This window comes from Solenopsis invicta, chromosome 9, assembly GCF_016802725.1.
Source record: "Solenopsis invicta isolate M01_SB chromosome 9, UNIL_Sinv_3.0, whole genome shotgun sequence".
Taxonomy (NCBI): domain Eukaryota; kingdom Metazoa; phylum Arthropoda; class Insecta; order Hymenoptera; family Formicidae; genus Solenopsis; species Solenopsis invicta.
In genome coordinates, this window is record NC_052672.1 from 8,764,086 (window position 1) to 8,791,389 (window position 27,304).

The 27,304-nt window shown below is 36.0% G+C and overlaps 1 protein-coding gene and 1 non-coding gene across 2 annotated transcripts; both read left to right on the forward strand.

Moving 5' to 3' along the window:
* Positions 1–2,228: 2,228 nt before the first annotated feature.
* On the forward strand, positions 2,229–2,302 carry Trnan-guu. Its single transcript has one exon. It is a non-coding gene; the product is annotated as a tRNA-Asn (tRNA).
* Positions 2,303–2,658: 356 nt separating this feature from the next.
* LOC105197039 (protein l(2)37Cc) lies at positions 2,659–5,464 on the forward strand. The gene is made up of 4 exons (XM_039453351.1): positions 2,659–2,774; positions 3,441–3,544; positions 3,621–4,042; positions 4,392–5,464. Exons 2-4 carry the CDS (start codon positions 3,457–3,459, stop codon positions 4,698–4,700), a joined length of 819 nt encoding a protein of 272 aa, XP_039309285.1. The 5' UTR covers positions 2,659–2,774; positions 3,441–3,456; the 3' UTR covers positions 4,701–5,464.
* The last annotated feature ends 21,840 nt before the right edge of the window (positions 5,465–27,304 follow it).

Here is a 27,304-nt window from a genome sequence, read left to right on the forward strand (position 1 = left end):
ATGACCTATTTCGTCATTGCGCCTAATATGTTTTCCCCAACTTCATTATAATTGTTCATTACATCTTAAAATTGTTAGGTGTGTGTGAAGCTGGCATATCATTTGGTGAAAATTCATTGACAGTTCTGCGTTTATTTTCAATAGTTCTACAGTTCCTGATAGATAAAACAAATAGTTCTGGCCTTTAAAGCGAAAAAAAACGCATAGGACAAAGTGAGACGCCAGGTTCACGCAACGTCTCAGTTTGTCATGCGTCAATTTTCAGACCCAATTCTTGTAAGATTTAAAAAAATCTATAGTTCTACATGAACTCTAGAAAGTTCTAGCGTTAATAGTTTATTCAATTAAAAAAAAAAAAATTATTATAAAATATTTATTTAATAATATTACATAATAGAGTTCCGTGTAGAAAAAAATATTTTTTCTGCAGTTCTGAACGTATCTAAATACCTTCCGAAGAGTTCGGGTCGATTCAATTATTTATTAATTAGAAAAAAATTATTATCTTCCGCAAAAGTCGTATATTCGCGCATATGGATCAGTCATTGGTGTATATTCGAGAGTTCTGTGTACAAAAAAATATTTTTCCTACGGTTCTGAAAATATTAAAGCGCTTTCCAAAGAGTTGCAGTCGATTCCAATATTAGTTAATCAACAAAAAATTAATATCTTCCAAAAAAGGAAATTTTCCGCATATATGAGTGAGAAGCTGATCTTTTTCAAAGAGTTCTGAGTACGAAAAAATATTTTTCCTACAGTTCTCAACATATTAAAGCGCCTTCCGAAAAGTTGCGGTCGATTCCGATATTAGTTAATCAACAAAAAATTAATAACTTCCGAAAAATGCGATTTTCCGCATATATGGGTAAGATGCTGATCTTTTTCAAAGAGTTCTGAATACGAAAAAATATTTTTCCTATAGTTCTCAACATATTAAAACGCCTTTCGAAGAGTTGCGGTCGATTCCGATGTTAGTTAATCAACAAAAAATTAATAACTTCCGAAAAAGGCGATTTTCCGCATATATGGGTGAGATGCTGATCTTTTACAAAGAGTTCTGAGTACGAAAAAATATTTTTCCTACAGTTCTCAACATATTAAAGCGCCTTCCGAAGAGTTGCGGTCGATTCCGATATTAGTTAATCAATAAAAAATTAATATCTTCCGAAAAAGCCGATTTTCCGCATATATAGGTGAGATGCTGGTCTTTTTCGAAGAGTTCGGTGTACAAAAAAACTAATATCGGAATCGACCGCAACTCTTCGGAAGGCGCTTTAATATGTTGAGAACTGTAGGAAAAATATTTTTTCGTACTCAGAACTCTTTGTAAAAGATCAGCATCTCACCTATATATGCGGAAAATTAGTTTTTTCGGAAGTTATTAATTTTTTGTTGATTAACTAATATCGGAATCGACCGGAACTCTTCGGAAGGCGCTTTATTACGTTATGAACTATTGGAAAAATATTTTTTGGTACACAGAACTCTCGAATATACACCAGTGTCTCACCCATATGTGTGAATATACGACTTTCGCAAAAGATAACAATTTTTTTCTAATTAATAAATAATTGAATCGACCGGAACTCTTCGGAAGTCGTTTAGATACGTTCAGAACTAGAGGAAAAATATTTTTTTGTACACGGAACTCTATTAAGTAATATTATAAAATAAATATTTTATAATAATTTTTTCAATTGTTCAATATTTATCCCACTTATGATACTACATAGGCTATATTCAGATTCCCCATCTGGGTGCACCCGGATAGACATCACTCTATGGTTGTTTAACATTCGGTAAACATATGGGAATCTGAATGCTGCAATGTTTTTAAAATGCTGTGTTATATGCAATGGGATAGCTTTATTAATTTTTTATAAAAACATTATTAGTAAAAAAGACTGGTATTATATTTTTCATTCAAAAAAAGAGAAATTGCGGTAAGTAATTTTTTAATTATTGTCAATGCAATATTTATATAATTTCAAACATCGACATCTACTAAATAACGCATATAAAGTTTCGTTTAATCAACAAATTTTATATCAAAATTGTACTAAAAATATTTTAATGTTTATTATCAAATATCAAATAAAGTATTAATATTATCTGTGCAAAATTTTTAATTATTTATTATCTGCAAAATTATGAATTATTTCAATGCAAAAATATTTTTTTTTCCTACTTGACTTTATGTACTGTACGAGAGCAACCTCAGCGCAGTTGCCTCCGTGGCGCAATCGGCTAGCGCGTTCGGCTGTTAACCGAAAGGTTGGTGGTTCGAGCCCACCCGGGGGCGAATTTTTTTTACATCGTAACATCAATAATATTATACTCTCACAACATTTTAAACATTATCCTTGCGTGTAAGACCAAGATAATTGTAAACAAACATCTTATCAAATAATATATAATTAAAATTGTCAATCAAGTGATGTTAATCCAAATTTTACAAGATTTCTGTAATTCAGATGTATATACAATTTGTCAAACAAAAAATCACAATCATAGAAAAATACGATATACGCTGTTTATCGTTATACAATGCAATTATTTATGTTTAGTATGAATTATTTTCGAACTTGCAGATATGTTCATGCAAGTAGTATTTAAAACTGCCGCGCAAACTACGTCAGGCCTGCCATTATTGAAAAACGTAGCGCTCGTATAGCTTCCCAATTATCACGCCTCCATTTTCCTTTTATCGACTCCACGCAACTCCATGCGAGAGGAAAATTGAATATTCCAACCCTAAAATCACGATTTATTACGTAAGAATTAATTGTTTTATTATAAGCACTTGCGATTATTTTAGCTTGATTATACGTTCGTATATCATTAGGAGATGGACATTGATGTTAGATCGGCGAAAAAAGAGTTCAGTTTCACCGGTCGAGATACATCACGTTGCCACTCCATTTAGTAAATATAAGAATTAACATAAAGTCTACAGTTATAACTGAAAAAACCTATAATATATTTATTATTATTTCTTTCTCGTATTCTCTTTTTCTCATGCTATAGATACGCTTGCTCCAAATATATTTTTCTCAAAATTTTAGGTTAACATAGTATCATTAGTATTAAAGTTGAACTATGGTGATAGATTTCATAACTGTACATTATTATTATTATTCTTTTCTCTTTCTATTTTTCCCTTGTCATAAATACATGAGTTCCAAATATATTTTTCTTAAAGTTTTAGGTTAGGACAGTATCATGATTATTGAAAATGAAATATGATCATAGATTTCATCATTCCACATTATTATTATTACTTTCTTTTTTTTCTTTTTCTCTTGCTGTAGATACCCATGTTTTAATTACATTGTTCTTAAAATTTTAAGTTAGGACTATATCAGGATTATTTAGAATGAACTATGATAGATAGATTTCATCATCCTACATATTACATAATAATATTTCATGTTTTGCAGATAATTACATTTGATCATGGCAGCACAGTTTTTCAATCGATTGGGTCAGATTGGCCTGGGTATAGCATTGACAGGTGGTGTTGTTAACTCTGCATTATACAATGGTACGGCATTATTCCTTATTCCATGTAAAGACCAGCTATATTGCTTTCTTATATTAATATATTAATATTTTTTTAGTTGACGGTGGTCACAGAGCAGTTATATTTGACAGATTTGCGGGTATAAAGAACAATGTAGTGGGAGAAGGGACACACTTCTTCATTCCTTGGGTGCAAAAACCAATTATTTTTGATATCCGTTCACGTCCGAGAAACGTGCCTGTCATTACTGCTAGCAAGGATTTGCAGAATGTAAATGTCACCCTTCGTATTCTCTTCAGGCCTGTACCCGACACATTGCCTAAGATATACACGATACTTGGCGTTGACTATGATGAAAGAGTACTACCTTCTATTACGACAGAAGTGTTGAAAGCTGTTGTCGCACAATTTGATGCTGGTGAATTAATTACACAAAGAGAAATTGTGTCTCAAAAAGTCAATGAAGAATTAACGGATAGGGCTGCACAGTTTGGACTTATTTTGGATGATATTTCTATTGTAAGTACAATTACATTTATATGATCATATTGCTATAACAATGACAAAGAATAAAATTTTCCAATTTAAATGTTTTAAAATATTAACATTTTATAATATCACTTTTTTGAATATGATTGTACAATGATTTGAGCTACTAACAATAAGTGAAAAAGGTATCATTAGCTCTTCACTTAATGTATTGAATTCTCAACAATTTCTTTTTATTAACAAGTCAAAAATGACATTTTTTTAGCTATGACATGGTTGTAGCAAATGAGCAATATATGCATTGTATTATCACAAGGAAGATATGATTTATTCTTGCAATGAATGCATAAACTAATATTATGTCTTGAAATTCTTTCAGACACATTTAACATTTGGTAAAGAATTTACTCAAGCAGTAGAATTGAAACAAGTAGCGCAACAAGATGCAGAGAAAGCTCGTTTCTTGGTGGAAAAAGCAGAACAACAAAAGAAGGCGTCTATTATTAGTGCTGAAGGTGATGCTCAGGCCGCTAATTTACTGGCGAAATCTTTAGCTGAGTCAGGAGATGGTTTGGTTGAACTTAGAAAAATCGAAGCCGCGGAAGATATCGCGCATAATCTATCCAAATCTCGTCAAGTGGCATATCTGCCATCGGGTCTAAATGTGTTGCTTAACATGCCGCAGTAAAATGAATAAATTGTTACATGTTTCTATATGAATTGTGCATTTATGAGAAGTTGATGCTACAATAGAGAAGACAGTGTGTAAAAAAGAATATAGTCTCTATGATGAAAGCTTCCCTGAAAGTCTTACATAGCAGGAATATATAGTATTTTGTATCATCCATAGTTTATTTTATAAATTTGCGTTTATAAATATATTGCATCCTTATATTTTTTAATTGCTATAAAAACTCCAGTGTTAAATAATTTACTTAATATTAAGGTAATCGGGTCTAGCATCTACAGCTTGAAGAATGTTTGGAAAATCTGAAAGATTTGCCCAAGATATCCTACATTTAAGAGATAGTATTTTTTATACAATTATTAATTCATAATGCTTTTATTTACACATTTTTTTCCGCAATTAATAATGACATAATGTAAATTTTAACTCGAACAATACGATCATTATTTTAACTCGAACAATACAATTATATTGCTACCATGTACGAACAATGTGCGAAAAATTATTTCGTTTGGTTCAATCAAAGCTACTGATTAAATAAAAATTCTGGTAAAAACAGCATCAACAAGATAGATGGGATATCTATACGCGAATCATTCAATTGAGCCAAAGTATGATGATTGAATTTTAATAATTGCTGGATCGATTAAGTTGATAATCAAAAAAGGTCAGTTATAACATCAGTTTAGTATATATACATATATTTACGCTCTAAGTTCGTATCAGTCTTGAAATTATACTTATCTATTAATGTGCCAACCAAATTGAACTTGTTTATTTATTCCACTTAAGCTTATTCTTAGTATACATGTGAATAATTGTCATTTTGCTAGTTTCATTCAGTCTTTGTTTTTTTATAAGTGATAAAACAAAAAAAAATTTAATTTGAATCTAATTTCGCGAACTTAGGAGTGTCGACATATACTTTTTAAATCCGCGATAACGAAAGGTCTTGGATCGGTAGGTGATCCGACTCGTTCGTTCCAGACGATCCGTTCGAGCGAACCGTCCGATGGATCGCTATGATCAATCAGGAAGTCGAAATTGGTGGAAGATTATCTCGGTCGGGGTGCTCACGTCTCGCCTCTGTCGGCGAAAGCTGTTAATAGAGAAAACAATCCATCATAATTTGGCGATCGTCGCGGGGCGCCTTTACCATGGTGGTCCACTGTAAAAACGTAAAATATACACGGCGATGTCGGTTGCACTTACACGTGTTTCGGTTACCGGTTATTAATGTCCGGACAGATTTATTGCGTGCCTGCAACGGGAGCGAATAATTAGCAGGTCGATTCGTTTTTATTTTAACACGAAATATTATATTTCAACGTTTATTATCGTTTTTTAAATACCTTTGTGTGAGAAAAAAATATAACTCAAAAATATAATTTATAAATTTGCTTGCGTTGAAATAAAATATAGAAAAATTTAATAACGAAAGTTTCGCGCGATATTTTAAAAAATTAATCTCAAAAGGCGTTCCCTGAGTCTCAAAGATACTGAACACTGTATCATCACGCAGTACGCATCGTTTGCTTCACGGTTGTGCCGTACGATAATAATATAATATAATTTCCGCGAAGTATACTACACACGAATAGAGAGGAGCAAGTGAGTGAGAGAGAAAGAGAGAGAGAGAGACAGAAAGGAAGCACCGAAGAGGGTTCGCGGTGGCAGCAGCACGGGGCGAGAGCAGATTAGCGTGAATAATGAAGACACGACCCCGTGAAAGCCTAAGCGGGTCTCCTTAAGTCTGTTCCTTCGAGTAGAAGCCGAAGCTGGAAAGGGAGGATGCTGAGGGAGGAAGGGAGGGAGGTGGAGCGGACACAGAAAGGAGGTAGAAGCAGTTAATTACTCCTCCCATCCACGGGATAACGACTTCCCCTTATTTGTCGAGAGGCGCAAACAGCCAACCCTCTGCAAAATCCCTTGCCAAGACGCTTTCTCCACTCTATACGCGTACATTTGACTTCATATATACATATATACGTGTATAACGCCATGTACATACATATACATATATGTATATATATGTGAGCGTAGGTAGACAGGACCGAAGACCACCCGGTCCATCTCGGAGTTTCTCTCGTATACATCCCCGATCGATCGGTCAGAATTTCGCGAGGAGATAAGCTTGCCTCGTTAAATCGAAGATGCAAATCTCAGCCCAAGATAAATCGAATTTAGAGCAGCAGCAGCAGCAGCAAGATGATCGGAATATGAGACATGACCGAAAGATGTACGAGCGATGTATGACATAAAAGTAATAACAAGATGATTATCTAGAATGATAATTAAGAAGCTAATGCATCGTCTATTGAATTTCTCGAGATGCGTTTATCTTAATCCTTTGAGTTTTATTAGCGCATAATATATATTGACGCTCAGAGTAAGAAGAATTACTATTTCTTAGAGTGTTTTTTTATTGTGTTATTCCCCGCTGCAAACGGGGATTTGAAGATCCAAGTGAATTTTCAATTTTTATTTTTATTATTCTGCCTCAAATTCGGGCACATACTCGTACAAAAAAAAAAATAAAAAACGTTTCTGATCAAACAATTGTGAAATCGTATTCTGGAATGTTGGAAGAGTGTACTAGAATTTTTTAATTTTTTAGAATCCTTTCAAAAACACTATCAGGCACCAGTGACCCAATTGGATTAAGAAAGCAATGAAAACAACATTGGACTACGGAGAATTTTATTCTTCCATGCGGATTTATTTTTAAACGAGATATACTCTCGTTTAAATTCGCACGGATGCTATACGACGTAAAATCATCGTTAACCGCCGTTGTTGTCCCTTCGCTAAGTCGAAGAGCCATCGGCAGCTATGGGGTGATGCGGTATAACACATGTTACGGATCGAGCCACGAAACATGCAACGAAACAAATGTTAGGTACGCCCGAATACACGTACGAATACGGACGGGATGCGAAGGAAACGAGAGAGAAAGAGAAAGAAAGAGAGAGACTAATTACGAAAGAAGAAATCATAATAGGCACACATGCACCGCGGGCTGTCGGGCTAACGATCGGGCTTCCTCCGCCACATCTGCACCTGTTACTCGGATCCTATGGTCGCACCGATGCACGCAAGCTGCATATGCCGATGGCCTTCCTCAGAGACAAAACGCCTTAGGCTCGCCTCTCGCCGAAGAGTCCCCATAGATCCCGACTCGAGAAGGGTGAAATTACGTCCTCTAGAAATTCACTCCTTGCAACGAATTTTCTATGTCTTAACGATCCGCAGAAGAAAAGAAATATTAACCAAGAGAAACAGAGAGAACGACAGAAATTTATTCTGCGAATTTTTCGGAGTAGTGAAATCTTAAAGATGTTAGTATCCAGTAATATTAAATTGATTGTCAATTTAATTCTGTAAATATTACTTTTTTAATTCAATTTCAAACCCATATTTGAAACCAAAAATAACGGCGTACAGTTTAAAAAAATTAGAAATTTTATCCCAGACACAGGCCCGCACACAATATTTACGATAATTGTTTATAAATATTTATTACTAATTTACTTTTTATATATTATAAAATATTTTATATACATGAAGGAAAGAAATCATAAAATCTTTATTCGAAATGTTATTAAAAATATAGACTACATAAGTAATGCTTATAAGTAAAGATATTAATATTTATAATAATATTTTATAAATATTTTTGTGTGATATTTATGATAAATTTTTATGATCTATTCAAAAATGAAATATTTTTGTAAATATTTATAAAATATTCAAATAATTATTATAAATATTTTGTAAATCTTTTATAAATATTGTGTGCTGACTGAAATGTAAAATCACACAAGAAGCATTATTAAAAATGTTATAGCATTAAAACCGTATGACCGTATACTGCCTTTCTCAGTGTTATGGATGTATGGGTCTCATACCTCAAAATATTACCAAAAATATAAAAATTTCATAAACTGTAATTCTAGTATTACGTTCGAGTATCGGTGTAAAATTGGAACAATTCACTTATTGCTTTAAAAATTACTTAATTTTTTGTTTACTGTTGATTCTTATGAAAAATCGCATTTTTCAGTACTTATTTTCAAATTTGATGGCGAAGTAACATTGCCAATTAAATCAAAATTTTTTACATATACTAATAAAACTCTAATAAATATCACAGTCTTAATTATAATGTGAACTATTGTTTATTCTGCGAAATTAAATTGTCAATCTTTGACTTTTAAAATATTGGAGTCCATTAATTAATTCTAAATAAATCCTCTCTTTCTTTCTACCTGCAATTAATATACACTTTCAGTTTCAACACCATAGCTGCACATAAATATGAAACGTAATGGTCCACGACACGACAACGCTGAAGCCTAAGGGAGACTCGGGCAACCACGTAAGGTACCGGCGCGATTAGTTATTAGACGCGACTAGCTACATCATCGATATTAATGATACGAGCGGCGAGCTATAAAATTTCCATCGATTAGGTCCGCCGGGTCGCAAACCGCACCGCGCCGACTCGCTTGCTCGCTCGCTCGCGCGTTTCCTATCTTTCGTTCGTAATCGTAATTAACATCTCGACCGTTCCGTTTTACGGCGTTACTCCGCTTACAGAGAGAAAGGGAAGTATCGCCGAGCTTGAGAAGTCGCTCACGCACGACGAGTCAGCGTAATAACGGCCGCTTTGAACTGACCACGAGAAACCAAACGATAAACGCGAGTGCGCGAGTGTCCCGCCCGCACCGCCCACGCTACTCGTTACAGAAACCTCGTTAATTAAGGCGGAAAATGCGCGAGCGAAAACTGCCGCTGGTCCCGTCGTTACGCCTAAAGGCGTACGAACGACGACCTTTTTGTCTTGATACGGTCCGCGGGGCACGCGGCTGGTCCCTATAGCCCCGGCCGACTGGTCGTCCGCCCTTGCCTCGCTGTTCTGCATTAACGGTCGACGATGAAATTGGATGAACCGCGATTTTAAACACTCGTGCTGACCGCCGTCATCGCCGTCGTTTCGGCTCTTTTCATCCCGGCGACGAGTCGTGCGTATGATTACGCACTTTGTTCGTGATTCTCGGGTAATCAACGTCGCATATTTACGTCCGCGGGTTCCATCGGACTGCGCTTTTCATCGTCGCTCTGTGATGAAACGCGCAGCCAAGTACGAGTATCCTCTTGTTATTAGAAATAAATTTTCGATGAGAATTGGATTGAATACTTTCGATCAAGCGACATCTCGTCCTTAAACTAACACGTCGTGATTTCGATGTCGTTTTAAGTCAATTCCAAGTTCATTTTCAGAGGCACATTTTATTTAACACTCTTGAAATCATTGCAGGTAGCGTGATAAAGTTATTTGTCATCATTTTAATGTCAAAAAGAAATCTTAACGCCAAGTTAACAGTAAATCCACTTGTTACCTGGACTACCAAAATTTATAATACTTTTAAGATAAAATATAATCAATATCTATCACCTTCCTTCATTATCTTAAATTATCTTATCTCCAAATAGAAGGAGCCGTCGCAAAAATTAAATGCAACCGTAACTGCTACATATTATAAAGATAACATCTGAAAGATACTATCTGAATAGCGAAGATTGCTTTTATGAAAATGCGGTCAGCAGCAACAGGCTACAATCAGTGATGGGTAAAATACTTTTAAAATATATCTAGATACAGATAGAGATAATTAAAATGTGTATAGATACGGATACTTAGACATTTTAAAAGTATCTCAGGTACTTCAAAATTATATTTTATTGTAATAATAATAATAATAATATATATTCACAAAATATACTAAATAAACATTCTATGTTAAGGGCACATAACGTTAGTGGCGATTTGTCCAAAGTGATCTAAAAGTACGGAATAGGTATCGTGATTAAACACACGACATTAATTTAAAATAATGTAAGCTACATCATGTAGTCTTTTATTGCCACAGATTTTTTTTTTATAAAAAATTTTAGAAACATGACGGCTCGTGATAAATTTACATAAATGTGAAACATAAATAAAATTTTCACAAAAATATCTGTTACAATTAATTAAAAAATAATATTTAATAACTAAATTTATATTATTAATTTAATAATATGCAAAATGTAGAATGATATCAAAGAATTCTTCAACCAAACTTATAATTTTAGAATAAAAAAAAGATCATGTTCTTTATTTGTCATGATGACAATTTTATAAATTTATTTCTGTAATACATAACAAAGTTTGAAGATGTAAAAAATGTGCCTATTTTCTATTTCTATTGATGACAATTTTGACAATCCCAATCGGAATCGTTACATGTACAAGGAGTTTAACAATTTGAGATTATTTCGAGAAATTTGATTTTGGTTTCTACTGAGTTTGGTTACTAAACAATTCTTCGTGAGATACTTTGATAATTCCTAGTATTTAATGGCTTCTCTACTGTTTCTTCAAATTGTCAAGAATAGCAAAAGTTGTTGCAAAAATTGATTGCACCGTAACTGCTGCGTCTGTTAGTTAGCGTTCCGTTTGCACACGCGAGCGACAATTTGAAATTAGAGCACCCTTTTAGGTACTCTCTTCCGTAAAAATTCCCCTCGGGCACATGAATTTCCTTCGAATCTTCGTTACTGGATAGTCAGAGTGTGAAGATATTATCCTCTTAAAGTGTTTTAACCCGTCAGAACAAACGCAGGCCGTTCGCCTCTTGCAGTCGCAATTTTGGGTTGATTGTGAGTCAGATTTTTCCTTTTGTTCTCTCCCTCTCCTTCCTCTCTACCTTCACTCAAAACCTCGCACGCGAGGAATAATTTTCAATAAGTACACTGCGTCCTGGCGATCAATCTCTTAGATGAGATGGGGACCGGCCATCTCATCTAACTACAGTTGTGAAGTTGGTATAATATGACGCACGGAAAAAATAAGCTTCGATCCTGAATCTTTCCTTCACTGAGAACAATGGTTTCGATTGCACCAGCAAGACATATACCATAGAATGCATTTTGTGCACTCTATGATAATTATTTTAATAATTATTATTTAATGAATGATAAAACTATTTTCAGATTTAAATAAATGATTAGATACTTCAGCAAAATCGTTCTTTTCGTATAGTTATATTTAATAGACATTTATTCTTTTCCTAAAAAGTTATGCTGATCTAAATATAAATTTAGTATTATATTATTATGTAAGAATTCTGGTTTATTTAAGAGAAGGATTATATTTCAAGCTCTCACCTGTGCGTATTTCATTCACCGAGCTGATCAAAAGTGAACAACAAAGCGATAAATAATCATCGCTCTGATTTTTTCTCCCGTGACACATGTATTCCAATTTTGTCCCAAAATTCCAAATGTATTTAAATTTCGAAGTAACTTTTTTGAAGTCAGACTTGACAACAAGTAGATACGACATGTCTATTATCAGGGTCGCTTTATCTATGGATAAAGTGAGCTGACTAGGATCCATGACCGCAATAAGCTCATCAAGCAGACTCGCAAAATTCGTATTAAGTTGTATAACACTCCTCCTGAACAAACGCCCAAAAATTTATGAGCCCCTATGCATTTACGATAAATAAACAAACTGAATAGGACTATGTTACAGAACTAGAATTGAATCATTGAGTACAATAACCACATATAACTACATTAGAAAGGTTTCAAGACTTCCCAAGATATGTATTCTTTAATTACGTCTAGAATTTTCATCGTTTTTCTAATGGATATATTAGTTAAATCTAGATTTCTAATTTATGCAGCCAGATTGCTTTTCCAGTGTTTTGTTTGCAAAATATGAAAGGAGATATATCCTTTTTCTTTGTACAAATTTCTTAGTTAATGTTAAAAACAAGTACACATGTACGCTTTGATTCTAATCAGAAAATTCTATGCTATCTGTCTGTTATATGTCTTGTTTTTTAACGAAGTTAATTACTTAGACGTGTCATATCTGCTTATCGTCAAGTTCAACAAACTAAAATGATTATGTTGGAATTAGATGATGCGAGTGTCGAACGAGTGTTTCAGAAAAAAAAAAGGAAAGTATCGCCATTTACCTCCTATCGGACGAGATACATACAGGTGAGAGCCGAAGGGGGCCACTCTCTTTCTCTCACTGCTCGGCATTCGGCTCGTGATTGATTTAGATCGAAGGAAGTCCCGAACAGGCCCTGTAATCACGCTGGCACGCCGGTGTGTACGCACGCGAACGTAATCCCCGGGGGTACATTAGGCTCCGGGAGGGAGGGATGTTTGCCGCGGGTCTGCTGCATTCATGCGCGCGCTGGCCTGATGTCCCTCGAATTTACTCTCGTCAAGGTCCGAAAATGAGTTGCACAGTAATTCTTGGTAGAACAAATCAGATGGGAATGTGTGCCGAGCATCTATTTGTCATTCGACATGTGAGCAGATAAAGAAATATCTTCGAGAGTAATTAATGTCTAAGGAAGCAATTAATAATAACGAAGAAAAAAAAGTCGAAGTAAATCAATAGCTACATTTGAGTCTTGGAAATTTTCCTTAACTCTTGTATCCCAATTTTCCGCGAAATTCGAGCACGCTATCTCGTTTTGCGGTAATACAACTTACGAAACTTCACGTACCCCATTTCACAGTAATACAAATTGTACGTCGTTAAAGTTAGATGGAAATTTGTGGCCGGAAAGTGGGATAGCGCTCCCGTTAGGAAGCTCCCTCCCCTCGCGAGTATCCTGAGGAAGTGCCGAGGTCATCGCGTGCAGACCTGTATGGGACGATCGCGAATTTCTATTGTCGACGGCATACAAGAAAGAGAGGTTCACGGCTACGGAGTATGCAGGGTCAGGTGATGACACTGGGTGTCACCGTTACCTGGCGATCACCTCAGCAGCGCAAATACAAGCGTGTACATTCGAACGAAAGTGGAACGGCGACCGTGCCGAGTTACCTCTGCTAAAGAAAGAAAAGCTTGGCTTCAGAACAAAATCAGGAAATTTTCTTTTTTTTTCCTCTTATCACTATTTTCTTTTTTATTTTGTTTTGAAATAATATATGAGTATATTCTGAACGATGTGAATTATCCATGTGTTATGTCATAATTAGTAATAACCTGTATATAATTTAATTATTTCTTGATAAACATTTTTCTCAGAACTTTAATACCAATTAGAAGTCTTTTCAGAAATATTGAAAAAATCTGCATCTTTTCTCATAATTTTTCGTATATGTAAATTTTGCAATATTCCAAGATAACAAATCTAAGAAATTTTTTAAGACGTGGAATTGTACAGAAATTTTAAAAAATACTAAAATTTATGTAAAAATTTTGAAAAATTACTTTATAACTTTACCCGGTTAAAATTTTTCTCAGAATTATCCATCTAAAATTTTTCAAAATTTTTCAAAATTAATGTAGTTTTATAACTTTTTAAAAAATTTCTCAGATATTTTACACGAATCTCCAAATATTTCAGAATTTATATATATATATGAGCAATTCTGAGAAAAGATATACATTTTTTAAATATTTTTTGAAAAGTGTTCAATTCGTAAGTGTTCAATAAAATAAAAAAAAAGATATTAAAAAAAAAAAATATTAAATGTGTTATTTGTCAAGCAATTTTTCAAAATTTCTTTACAATTTTATACAATTTTAGATATTTTTATCTTAAAATATTTCAGAATTCATATATATGAAAAATTCAGAGAAAAAATGTAGACTTTCACAATATTTCTGAAGTGTTCCAATTTGTATAGAAGTTCTGAAAAAAATTTTCATCAGAAAATGGTTAAAGTTATTTGCAGGTTATTACTAATTATGATATATGACGAGTTCGGAACACTTCTCAGTTTAATTAAGGGGTTGCCAACATCTAGAAACAAAAAGAGCCTTGAGCTAGAAACTAACTAAAACTAGAAAAAATATTGTTCAAAATATATTCTATATATATGTATATTATATCTATGTAAAATAGACATTTTAAGCTACTGGAGGAACATGATTTTTCACTGTTTTAGTCCCGGGAAAATTTTCTAAGAAATCTTTTTCTTTATGAAAAGAATTCCGATATCATTGCGATAAATGTTTATCTTCCCTAATTTCCGTAATTTTAAATTAATATTTTAAAGAAATAAATTAGTGGAAATATTCATATGGTGAACTTTGCGAATTTTCATGCACAATGCGCGCGGCTGCAGCCAGCAACACGCACAACGTGGAATACTCGCGTGACAAGAACGATCGACATATTTTACGCGCGAACGTTCGGCTAACGGTCAAGTTTCTTACTTGCGCTTCATGAAGTATGCGCGACATTTTTATCTCCTGCATGATAACCGCTCGCCGCGATCATCTTGGTCTTTTTCTCTCTCAAGCGATCGAGTCATACGAAGCAGACCCATTTCTTCTTCGCGCCTTCGACTACCTTTCCGACACCGTCACGCGACTCTGCTCAGGCAGAGAACCATTTTGCATTTGAGGTCGATTAATTTCTCGAGGTTGTGGTCTTCGCGAGCCTGCATGCTTCCTATACCTCGGTCTCACACTTTTTCCACAGATTTCTATGGAAATAGAAGATTAAATGGTTCAGATAAAAACAGGCTAAGTGTTTCAAATGAAAATTCTACGTGAAAGGTGAGCATCATGGATACACATGGCTCTTGGCCTTTCAGCATGATTCTATCGGATTAATATTTCTATATTTAATATAAAATATAAATGTAAGAAAAGTAGGCCCATGTCAGACACAGCGGTCTTTAGTGCTAAATAATAATTTTAAATTTTAACAATTTTCAATCTACTTATTCAAACTGCGCGTAGCATATTTGTAACACATTCGACTTGAAAAACATTCATAAAGCCAGAATACGTAAGATATGAATCATATCTTAAAACAATTACCAAAAATATAAAAATTTCGTCAAAAATTCCAGTGTTACGTTTGAGTATCTGTGTAAAATTTGAGCACAATTTGCTTACTGGTTTAAAAGTTATTTAATTTTTTGTTTACTCTTCATTCTTATATAAAATTTCTTTCGCAGCACTTATTTGCAAAGACGGGAAAGTAGCATTACCAAATAAATCAAACTTTTTACATATTCTAATAAAACTCTAATAAATATTTGTACAAATTTATTTAGATCCACTTACTCATTTATTTATATTTAAAACTGCTGCAGAATATGGTATAGTAATTTTTGCTGCAAAAAGCAAAATGAAGCTTGTAATTTCTCATTGTTTTCTTCTTTGCAGCTAGTTTGAGGGCCAAAAGTCGGGCATTCGCGACAAAATTTTTTTATTGTTGATTAGAAAAAAAGTATAAACCTAGAAGCCTTCAGTTTTTTTTTTAAATTTCAATAACGCCTTTAGCTCGTGTCGCATAGCCAAAATATCCTTAATGCTTTACAGGCATCTATAAGATTCCTCCTCTTCGGAAAAACTGTAAACTTTATTATTGCTTATATTTAATGTCTTAATAACTGTGTCATCCGTTTACGTTCATTAAGCGTTACTTGTGCCGACCGACACTTGTTACCGCCATTTCCACGGCCTCGGTCTCGGTAACCGTCTCGGCGACGACCTCATGACGAACACGACGACAGGTAAATGGCGTTCGCCGTGACCCTCGTGATCATCCAGCCAGCAGCGGCTTCCAGGATCGGCGGCCGCGGAGGACGATGCCGCCGCACAAAAGCGGGGCAGCTCGGTTCCCACAGGAGCCGCTCTTCCGTGCTCGTACACGTACGTTAATTCGAGGGAGAGGTCGCGCGGGTTGGAGGGACACATCGCCTGCCGGAGGATCATCGTCGACGTGGAAGGAGAGACCGGCAGGCAACATATGTGTAACGTGAGGGGCGTTTCGTGGCTGCGGTCCCGTCCGTCCGTCCGTTCGTCTGCGGCAAGGAGCCCGTAATTGCCACATCCTCAGATGCTGCCGTGGTGTGTATGTACGCCCGGGTCGCGCGATGCATTGCGGCACCACGACCACCACCACCATCATCACCACTAACGTCACCACCACCGTCACCACCAAAATCGTCCCGCTTCGCCGTCGCATCCGATGCACCGACTTACCAGGGGCGGATCTGAGATTCAACTATCGTGCGTAAAAAAAGTGGACAAATTAAAAAGTCTTGATGATGTTATTAGAAAATGTTCCCCTTATTAATGATTAACCCTTTATTTGGTAATACTTAAACGATATGACTTTCATATTTGCTCTGCACGTCGTCTTTGCTGTCATGGTTCGAACAAGTCAAGTTATAATCAGGGTTGGATAATAATTAATTAAAAGGTTAAATAATAAAGTGAAATGTTAACAACTTTTAACTTAACTTAGTTAATTTTTAACTTTAATTAGTTATTTTCAAAACACGTAAACTTTAATTTATTAACTTTGTAAGTTAAAACTTTATCTAGGTAAAAAAAATTATAAAATAAAAAAATATATTATAATTGTTTTCGGTAATCTAACTTAAAAACTTGTAAATTTTTAATTTAAGATGCATGAATGCTTTTCAAAATTAACTTGAATTAAATTAATTTAACCTTAATGTAACTTTTTATATAAATTAATTTCACAGACCTTTGACTTTAACTTAATTTAATTAACAAAATATATTGAGTTAATCAATCCAGCATTTTGCCCTAAGGGGGAGGTTAATAAAATTAATAATATAAGAATATTTAAAAGATTGAAATATTTTCACCTTCGAAGATTTAGAAATATTCTCGAGGAAGAGATCGTATTACAGTTTTCCCAGAAATTGTTATTTCTTCTCTCTTTGCCATAATTATCCTTTCGAATTGTAGTTTTAATCCGAACCATGTTTCCGGTTTACATAATTTATTCAGCGTGAATGTCTTTTGCAAATTACTGTTTGCCTGGTTTATATAGCAGCGTGCAACGTGCAACAACACGTGTTGAAAGCTACGGCCAATTTATTCCCTAGCCGTCGCCTAGTATTTATAAGTCTCGCAGTTTTATGAAACGGGGCCCCGGTCCTCCGCCCCTACCGTCCACCGGCCGCAGCCCCAGCACGTATGCAACACTCGTGCAAGATGCAAAATACGCGTGTGCGTGTCCGCGCGGCGCTTCCGTCACGCGACCTGCTGTGCGACCATCGCGGCGTTTCTCTCCCTCTCGGGGCGAGCTTTTTTTTCTTTCGTCCTCCTTTTCTCTCCCGGGACTGCCAGAGCCCTCGGCCTCCGGCCATCCGTCGTGGATTTTGATGGACGGTGACTCTCGCACGAGAGGACGAATTCCCGCGGATGCGGATCCGCAGGAAGGACGGATGCGCGCGGAGAAAATTGCCGCTTGGGGTGGAATTAATTTTCGACGGGCCTTCCTTCCCGCCCTCCTACTCCCGTTCTCGTGCGGCTTCTTTAGAAATGCATCTCTGGGTGTTAATGTATATACGCCGTTGTCGCAGAAAAAAACGGTGCTTTTTAAATATCGAACGAACTTCTCGATAAATCGACAGAAAATTTGAGAATCGCATGTCGCGTTCTTACGCCAGAGTCTGGCGATGCCAGAATAAAGATTCTGGAGTTAATAAGGATATCGCGGAGACCTTGCGAACAATTAGCGAAATGCGCTTCTTTTTTCATCGCTTTAACGTCGAACGTGCGCTGCTACCAAGCAATAAAGGGAAACAATTATCCCGTTATCTTGGCGTCTTCGCTTTGTACAACGGCGGTTGTTAAATTTCTCGCTTTCACGATGGATAAAACGACGCCCGGCTACTTCGACCTGAGAACTTAAACGAAGAACAATCCGCCGCCGACTCTCTCCCTTCCGGCCTTAACAACGTTTTTGTCCGGAGCGTAACCACGATTTCGCCGTAGCTCACTTTTTACCGCGGCGTAACGATACCGCCAAGATTAACCGGCACAACGTCAAATAAAAGCGCCGGAGAAGAGATAACGTAATAAATCTTCATTAGGAAGGAAAAAGCGCCGGGCACATATACACGCAGATAATACGACGATAAATGACCGCGCGGCGCCCAGGCGTTTCCTTTTCTTTCCCCGGGAAATCGCGGGCAGAAGTAAAGATATCCGACGCAAAGAACGAGTAATTTACAAAATTATCCGCTAATCTGACGAAATTGCATTAATCGCAGAAATAACGCTGCATCTAGAACCAGCACGAGTAGATTTTAAATATTCGAACTATTTTCAGAGGGTATTCTGGTCTAGAGCGCGAAATAATAGTGGCCTATATTTGGGAATTTTTTTAAAAGAAAACTGCTGCACATATTCTTTTACACTTTTACACATTTACTTGTATGTATTTAAATGTGTAGATACAAATTTTAATGACTAAATCATTATTTTTATATAACGTAAAAAAACTAAACACATTTGTCAAGCTGGTTGACACGACTTTTTAGAAGCTACTTGAGCTATCGACTTCAACATTTGCGTAAATATAAAATATATATATGTTTATCGCTTGAACTAGAATTAATAAAAAATATTAAAATAATGCGATTTTAAAGAATAAGAATCGATTTTTTAACAAAATCGATTAAATTTTACAACATGAAAAAATAGTTAATTTAAATCGCAATAATCCTTTAGTTCAAGAAATAAATAATGGACATATATTTCATACATCCAAAAGTTGAAGTTGTTAGCTATGTAGTTCTAAGAAATCGTGTCAGAAAAATGTGCTTGTTTTTTAAATTTACGTAACGTAAACGCTAATAAACAGTTAGCCATATCAAACTTTATAGATATTTACTAAATATGTACAAGTAGATGCGTAAAAGCGTAGAAGAAAAATATGTAGCAGTTATCTTTAAAAAGAACTTCCAGAGCAAACTTTTTCACATTCTAAAATACCCTTTTATATATTATATACTTTAAAATATATTCTTTTTTTAACTATATTAGGAGATATATATCATCACAAAACGAATGTTATATTTAAACAATGAAAAGGCACACGAAATTACATTGAAAAATAGAGACACGATCTCTTATCGTTCCTTGAGCAAACATAAGGGAGGACATTCTTCAAGGCACTTTGAAATGAAAGGTTTCTCCCTTCGTAAGCAGCAGGTCAACTTCAAATTCACGTCGTGGGTCCGCGGAATCCTTCTAATTTAATCAAGTTCCCAACCACAATGTGCATCCACGAGAAGCGTAGAATCGACCAATTTAACTCACGCATTTCACGTGTCAATCATTATAGTTTGATGCTTGAGAACCAGGTTGCGTCTCCCGATCGTTTCCGCTACCGGCGGAAGCTGAACCTGTAATTTTCCACGTAATTTGAACGGAACTTTCGCCAAAATCCGTAACAGGGAAATCACCCCTTAATAACGTTTCTTTTTTGTACATATACATTTTCCCAAGGTACATATTGCAACTGCCCGGATATTTTTAAAGAAAATTAATAAAAATTTTTTGTACATAATTTTATAAATAATAAATAAAAAGAGAAGCAATGCGATTATTAAACTTCATTTACGTGTAAAAACTTAATTCATTTTCAGTACATCTTTTCTTCATAATTCTTTCAATATGTCAATCCTTTTAACATTGGAAGTGCACCGAAAAATCGTTTTTTACTGTTTACAGAATCCAATCCCTTAAAATTCTAACATTTTGAAAATTTGATTAATAAACATTATATTTTAAATAAATAGATTACAAATCAATTAATATTATATATTTTCTGTAAGACAGGATTCTGAAATTCTTTGACTTTTCAATAGTTATATTTCTTATGCTTTGGTCTTTAATCATATTTTTTATTTCCATACTAATTTATTTGTTTGGTTTTTCTGTGTGTGTATGTAAATTAAACGTTAGTATTCTAATGCTAAATGTCGATTAACAATTTTGACGAGTTCTATGTCTAATTAAAATAATTGAGATAAGACCGTAATACATACCTACATAACACAATTAAAATCGAAAGAAAGCCAGTAAACATTCATAGTAGGATCTTGAGTGTTCAGTAATATTTCTTACGCGGTTTTATATACATTTCCTAAAGTTCTTCTGCGCGCCGTTATTTTCGTTTTTTCGAAACACAGTTCTTAAATTGAATCAGAATTTTAATTTTAATTAATTTAATTAATTTTTATATATTTAGTTATTACAAGATTAAGATACGACTGCAGGTTCTTAAACTTTGAGTTGTCGACGTCAAATCTTTATCGACAAACGGAAATATAATAACATTTTCGTAGAACAAGTTTCCGGGGTGATATTCTACGCGGTTTGATCTCGTGTCCATTATCGCGAAACGAGAGAGAGGCGCAACCTCGACGTCTCTGAGAGAGCAGCATCCGCGCGCAGTATCGCGCAAACCGGCCGCCCTCGCTCGCACGTCTCACGGCCGACGGCGTAGAGGCAGTAACGACGAGATTTACAGTGGCGCTTGTAGGTAATAAGTCATGCCCGACGAACATGTCGCCTACCGCAGACCTTCGCGCGTGGCCCGTGGCCGCATACATAAAGATGATGCTGGGTATGAAACGCGATACGCGCGGCGCGGTGTATTATAGCGGCGCGGCCACTCCTTCCCGATAATATCGCGCCAATGCGCCACTGCACACGTTTCGGGACACACGTTTGACGTATATGCACGCGTGTATATGCACGAACATCCGCCGCTACTGCTGCTGCTGCTGCAACACGCGTGTCCTTCATGTAATCTTCCGAGGCGTCGCGGCATCGACGTCGTCCGTTTCGCACCGTAAAATACACAAAGCTGCCAATTAGATCGACTTAGTTATTTGAAAGCCGAAAAAGCTCAAAAACTAATCTACTTAACGTCGCAAGAAATATTAATTATATATTTATCTTTGAGATAATTAGTTGTCTTCCTTAAAGAAGTATAAGATCCTGCGGATATATATATATATATATATATATATATATATATATATATATATATATATATAAAATAGAATATTTTTCGACGCCATGTAAAACTTTTATTTTGAGAAACAAACAATGTTTTTGTGTCAAAAGTTTGTATTTTTATGTGAAAAAGTAAAAGTCAAAATGAGAATACATGTATGAAAATGATAAATAATAATAATGTTCTAAAAAGATACTCGCAGTAGTCACGAATCAGCCTCGATAAATTATCTGAATTAAGTAGCAATTTTCTTTCTTCATACACTTCATTTTTTATTCACAAAGTAAATTTTTTTTTAAATTTTAGTTTTCGTAAAAAAACTACAAATCTTTAAATTTGAAGATTGCATTTTCTATGTAAAAAATTCTTTTCTTCCTTTTTTAGTTAAATTTAAGATAAATTAAATTTATGTTTGGCTCGTATTTTCAAATATGATGTAAACGGGTTAAAGGCCAATCGACGGACGAAGTGAGAGGTTAATAACTTTCTAGCTATATAATAGTATAAAAAAATACGAAACGTTTCAACTTTACTCTATAAGTCCCCTTCAACCGTTTTAAACACATATTTTCTTAATTACATAACGTTTAAATTAAGAATGTAAAAATTACGGAACGTTTCGACTTCAGTAAGTCCTCTTCAGCCGTCATGAGCACATATTTTCTTAATTATATAACCTTTAAATTAAGAATGTAATTAAGAAAATAGATGTTTATAACAACTGAAGAGAACTTAGTAAGGTCGAAACGTTCCGTAATTTATAATACTTTTACATACAATTAGAAAGTTATTGTAAGAAATAGCACGTCACATCGCTCGTTGATTGGCCTTTAATCCGTTTATATCACTGTTAAGAAAAGAAATTGATAAACAGGAAAAGCTTCTGTGCGCCAATGTCAAATGTTAAATATATTAATTGCTTTGAAATTTCAAATTCACGTTTGGTTTAATGCGGCTAATTTCGAATGTTCAAAGTGTTCAAAGTTCAGCAACACCTTTACAATTTTTCATCTTACCTTTTAAAACAAACATTCGTATTTTTAAAACAGAAACACATTATTTATTTTTCATTATAAATAAAAGTTTCACGTGGCGTTGAAAGATGCCCGATTTTTCGATTCGTTAGAGTTCTACAGCCTCTTAAGATCAAAACTGATTCTCACGTATGTTATTATTTCTATCCGATTCCTTTCGATTTATTACAATTTTATTTCTCATATCGTAGACGTCTTGCGCTTCCCATGTCGTTCGCAACAACCTGGCACGAAAATTTTCACACAACCGGAGTAACTCTCGTCTTTCTCTTTTTCATAGCGATCTTCCGTCTCTGCAACCGTCGCATCCCGCTGACGATATTGAGTAGAAGATTGCGCCGGCCTCTGCATGTAATGATGATTGTCCGGAATAATTTCGGTGGCGCGCCGCTTTTTGAGTGTCACGCCATTCGGGGTAGCGGGCCTGCGACCGCATCAAGAAGGGGGGAAGGGAGGGAGGGGAAGCTCCGGCTAAATCTTTCGATGTAAATTTTCGCCCGGTACCTCTTCCCACTTTCTTCGTCCTCGCTACCGACGATAAAATTGACTGGCGTGTAATTTTTCGGTAATTCGTACGCCTGATGCCGCGCTGCGCTCGGTTTTGCATCCGCTCGCGAGTTTTTTTGCTCCATTTCGAGAAGCTCTCGCGTGCGAAATTTCGTAGCCATCGAGGGTTAACCGTTCGTCTCGGGGATAGACAGATTGAAAGGCGACTTTGTCTCAAATCTGGCACAAGCCCGCTCAGATCAATCGCGGGCAATCGCAAGTGTGACGAAACAATTCATAGTACGCAATAAAACATTGCCAAATTAAATTGAGCCACGAAATTGGAGGAAAAGAAAAATTAAATTTTTTCCAAAGATATTAGTTATTATACCGAAAGAACAATGACAATAATCATAGTAATATTAGTAATCCTAGTATGAATGTGCATAGAAACTGGAAGGCTTAAATCTCTTTAAATGATTATTATCCTAAACGCGAAATTCATCCCTTTTGATGAGCCACGGAAGAAAGGAGCATCATCCCGCCCATCGAGATCCTTCTTCACCGCATGATCGCAGTCCTCCCCCCACCGACTGCCCCAGGAGAGCTCCGATATCGATATGTCTGTCTTCTTCAGCTTCCAGATCAGTCGGATACTCAATATCCCGATACCTTATCGCGCCCACATGATTTCTCAACCGCTTGTCTAGGTATAAGAGAGAGATATATTCGTCGAGAGAAGCCTCTGGTGAGAGAGAAAAAGAGATCGAGAACAAGAGAGAAAGAGAGAGAGCCCATGCCCGGCTAACCCGGCCTCTTTCCCTTCCATCCCCGACTCCTCGTGCCTTCCTCTCGCTCGCTCGCGCGTCTCACGTCCGCTGGCCCTCGCTCTCTTCTCGCTTACCATCTCAATAACGCGAATGACTGAATGGTCTGAGTCGAAATCCTGAGATAACCTTTATTGTAATTACAATGAAGCATTATATATACGCGGTGGGCACCCACGGAGGTCGGAGGTCATCCGACCGCTGAGGTCTTCACTCGGCTTTGCTCACCGCGTCTTACCGTTTCTCCCGTTCTTCTCTAACGTCCGTTTTCATCTAGCTCCTCTAGCGCTCTATCCCTCCTCCTCGCGATTCCACGCGATAATACGTCGTGAACGATATTTTTACGTTATAATGGCGCAAGATTGAAAATCGACAAGAGAAATATAGATCAAGGCGGTATTATTGATAAAAAAAAAAAAAAATGTTACATCTCGTAATACAAGGAAAATACCGATAAGTGCGTAGAGAAAAGTCTACTTCTAAGCAGGTACACGTCCTCCGTAATTAAAATTTAATAATCCCTTGGCTTAAACTATCCGTGGCATGTTTTACGTTTGCGTATTACCACACGTTACGCTGTTATTACGTAATAATTACGCAATAATTTCGCAACGAAACTTGTATCGGGTTAATCTTCACTCATTAATAACGCCTTGTCCCGTGTCTCATTATCTTTTGCACTCTATGAAACCTTCTTGAGGTCGAACGAGGAACAGAGAGAGTGCGAGAGGGAGAGACTGGCCTTTTCAATTAATTTGTTTGCGCGTGAACGCCTCTTCCTGCCGATGATTTACGGATTTTCGATCGATGAATTTTTATCTCTTTCTCTCTCTCTCTCTCTCTCTCTCTCTCTCTCTCTCTCTTTCTCTCTCCACAAGCTCAAGCGTGTGGCGAGTGAGTCACGTGTCTTTACGCGTGCATCTCAGGAACAAACACCAACACTCGGACCCTATTTCGAATCTTATCTCGAATATCGGATTAAGACCTTCCTACTTAACCCTAGTTTATTGTAATATCCTCTTCCTTATTGTAAATTCAATGAGATGTAGATATTATTCTGATAACAATGAGATACCGAATTGATTTATAATATACTTTTAACTTAAAGTAGTTCAGTGCTGGTGATAAATAAGATTTTTAAGTATTTATTAAACCTGCAACTTGTATATGCAAATTAAAAATAATGTTTTCGCATACATAAACCTCAATATCGCGATGTCAACGACTAATATCACGTTTGCTACAGCGCAGAGATGTTTCTCAGAGAATTTCAGTCGATTCCCTCATGGAGAAAGAGAGTCCTGTTTTCCGGATGGTTGTCGGAGCGGTATAATTATCCTAATATTAATAATTCAATCGCGTACGTGATTAACAGGTGCCGAAGATCGGCGAATCTCTCCGTCTGCTTTGCCTTTCCTTTTCTTCAATGTAAAAGGGTTGGTACTCGACGAAGGCGGTGCCGACGACCACACAGAATGCCGATGAGAGGCATGTCTCTGAGTACACTAAAATTACTTTATACGGGGTGTTCGACACGCAATTGTTACCTCGAATTGTATTCGGGCACAGAAAATGAATTTGTCACGCTAAATCCTAACAATTTATGATCCTTTTTCTCGTTCATTTCACATTCGTCCGTTATATCGTACTTAATGTGGCACGTTATTCTGCAATTTATTATATAAACATCCAAGCAATAATGTAATATCGTATTTAAACGATGTTTCGTTCTTTGAGATACTAAGAGAATTATTGATGAGATAGACAAACGCTTAGTGATCAAATAAATTTTACAGTTATAATTACTAAATATGTAGTTGTGTTGACTAAACAATCTGTAGCCTTAATGAAACAATTGTTTTTATAACAATAATCAAATGGTTCGTTAAATGTAACTATATTTTTGGTACTAGTAACTACAAACTTTATTTGTTCATTATTTAACTAAACGTTTGATTGACATTTCTTTCAGTGTATGCAGGGATGTCCGTGTGATGTCCCAATCGTGATCCGAAGACATCCTGAGGATATCTTTTCTACGTACAGTGTAAATCTCAAAGACGTCTAATTCAAATCTCGTTTGATAGACATGCGTGTTTTGTTATTGCATTAAAAAGAACACAGTTACATAATAATTAAATTAATACATTTTGATATGTATACCTTCCAGGAACATCAAATTTATGAATTAATTATAAATATATAAAGCTAAAAGAAATTTTACTATCATCTTAGAGTTCCAATTTTGAACACTCAACAGTAAAAGAAATCCTCTCGTTTCATAACATACTCTCGCCAAAAAAAGAGTGAAAAGTTTCGTAATACTGCCTCTACTGCAAATGGATTTTATTTACGAGAACATTGCCACGGCTATCTATCGGCGATATCGTATACTGTTATGTAAAAGACGTCTTTTGGAAGCCCTTGGAAATATCCTGGATGTTATTTAAACTTAATTTTAAAAAATTTTTTATTATATAATTTTAATAACTAATATTATTTAATAAAATTTTTAAAAATTTAATTTTAAAAATTGACCAGACGTATCGACGACGTCTTTTGATTGTCTCTAAAATATCTGTGTATTAAAATGTCCCTACCATAGAATATCCAAACGACATCCTTAGGACGAATTTTAGATGTTCAATCTTTCAACGTCATAAACGGGACATATAATATGACAGACGTCATGGGATTTTAGATGTTCAATCTTTCAACGTCATAAACGGGACATATAATATGACAGACGTCATGGGACGTATGCCAAATTGTTGCTTAAGTACTTAAAAAAATTTGAAATTATTACAAAATCTGTTTTACTTTACCTCGTCTTAAAAATAATAATTTATTTTTATTTTTCCGTTCTAAATTTATCAGAGCAGATTTATGATCGAAAGAGACCAGATCATTGCGACGGACTATCAAGGTGATCTCACGTCGCGAGATGCACGGGTCGAAAGATCGGGACCGTAAGTGCGCCACGGCCGTCCATTCTTTCGCGTACGGGCTACACCACCCGTTAGAGAGGCTGTTACCGCACCGGGTGTGATTTACGGGTCCCCTGATTTACACTGATTACGGGGGCCCCGCCACGTCGCAAAAGCAAATACAGCCTCCTACCAGCATCTCTCCCTCGTCCTCCACCTCCCTCCGCGCTGCCAGTTGGGCGGCCGGTTGCAGGTCGTCGGGCACCCACTCGCTCAGGCCAACATCAATTCCCGCTGATTGATTTTACTCAGGTATTAAATTAATCCCCCGGAGACCGACGGACCCCGATCCGTAAACGCTTTGCCGTACGCCGCAAAGGGGCACCCGCGAGTGCGTTTTATTCGCGCATTACCGCCTTATTATCGACGGCCCTTCTCGAGTTCTCGACTATTTTTATCCCGCGTTACGTGCGCGCGATCAGTCCTGCGTGC

Bases quoted from the DNA above. Each gene is read 5' to 3' on its own strand.
- LOC105197039 (XM_039453351.1), top strand. From the start codon at position 3,457: ATGGCAGCACAGTTTTTCAATCGATTGGGTCAGATTGGCCTGGGTATA. The intron at 3,545-3,620 runs GTACGGCATTAT...ATATTTTTTTAG, and splicing joins TAACTCTGCATTATACAATG to TTGACGGTGGTCACAGAGCA. The intron at 4,043-4,391 runs GTAAGTACAATT...AAATTCTTTCAG, and splicing joins TTTTGGATGATATTTCTATT to ACACATTTAACATTTGGTAA.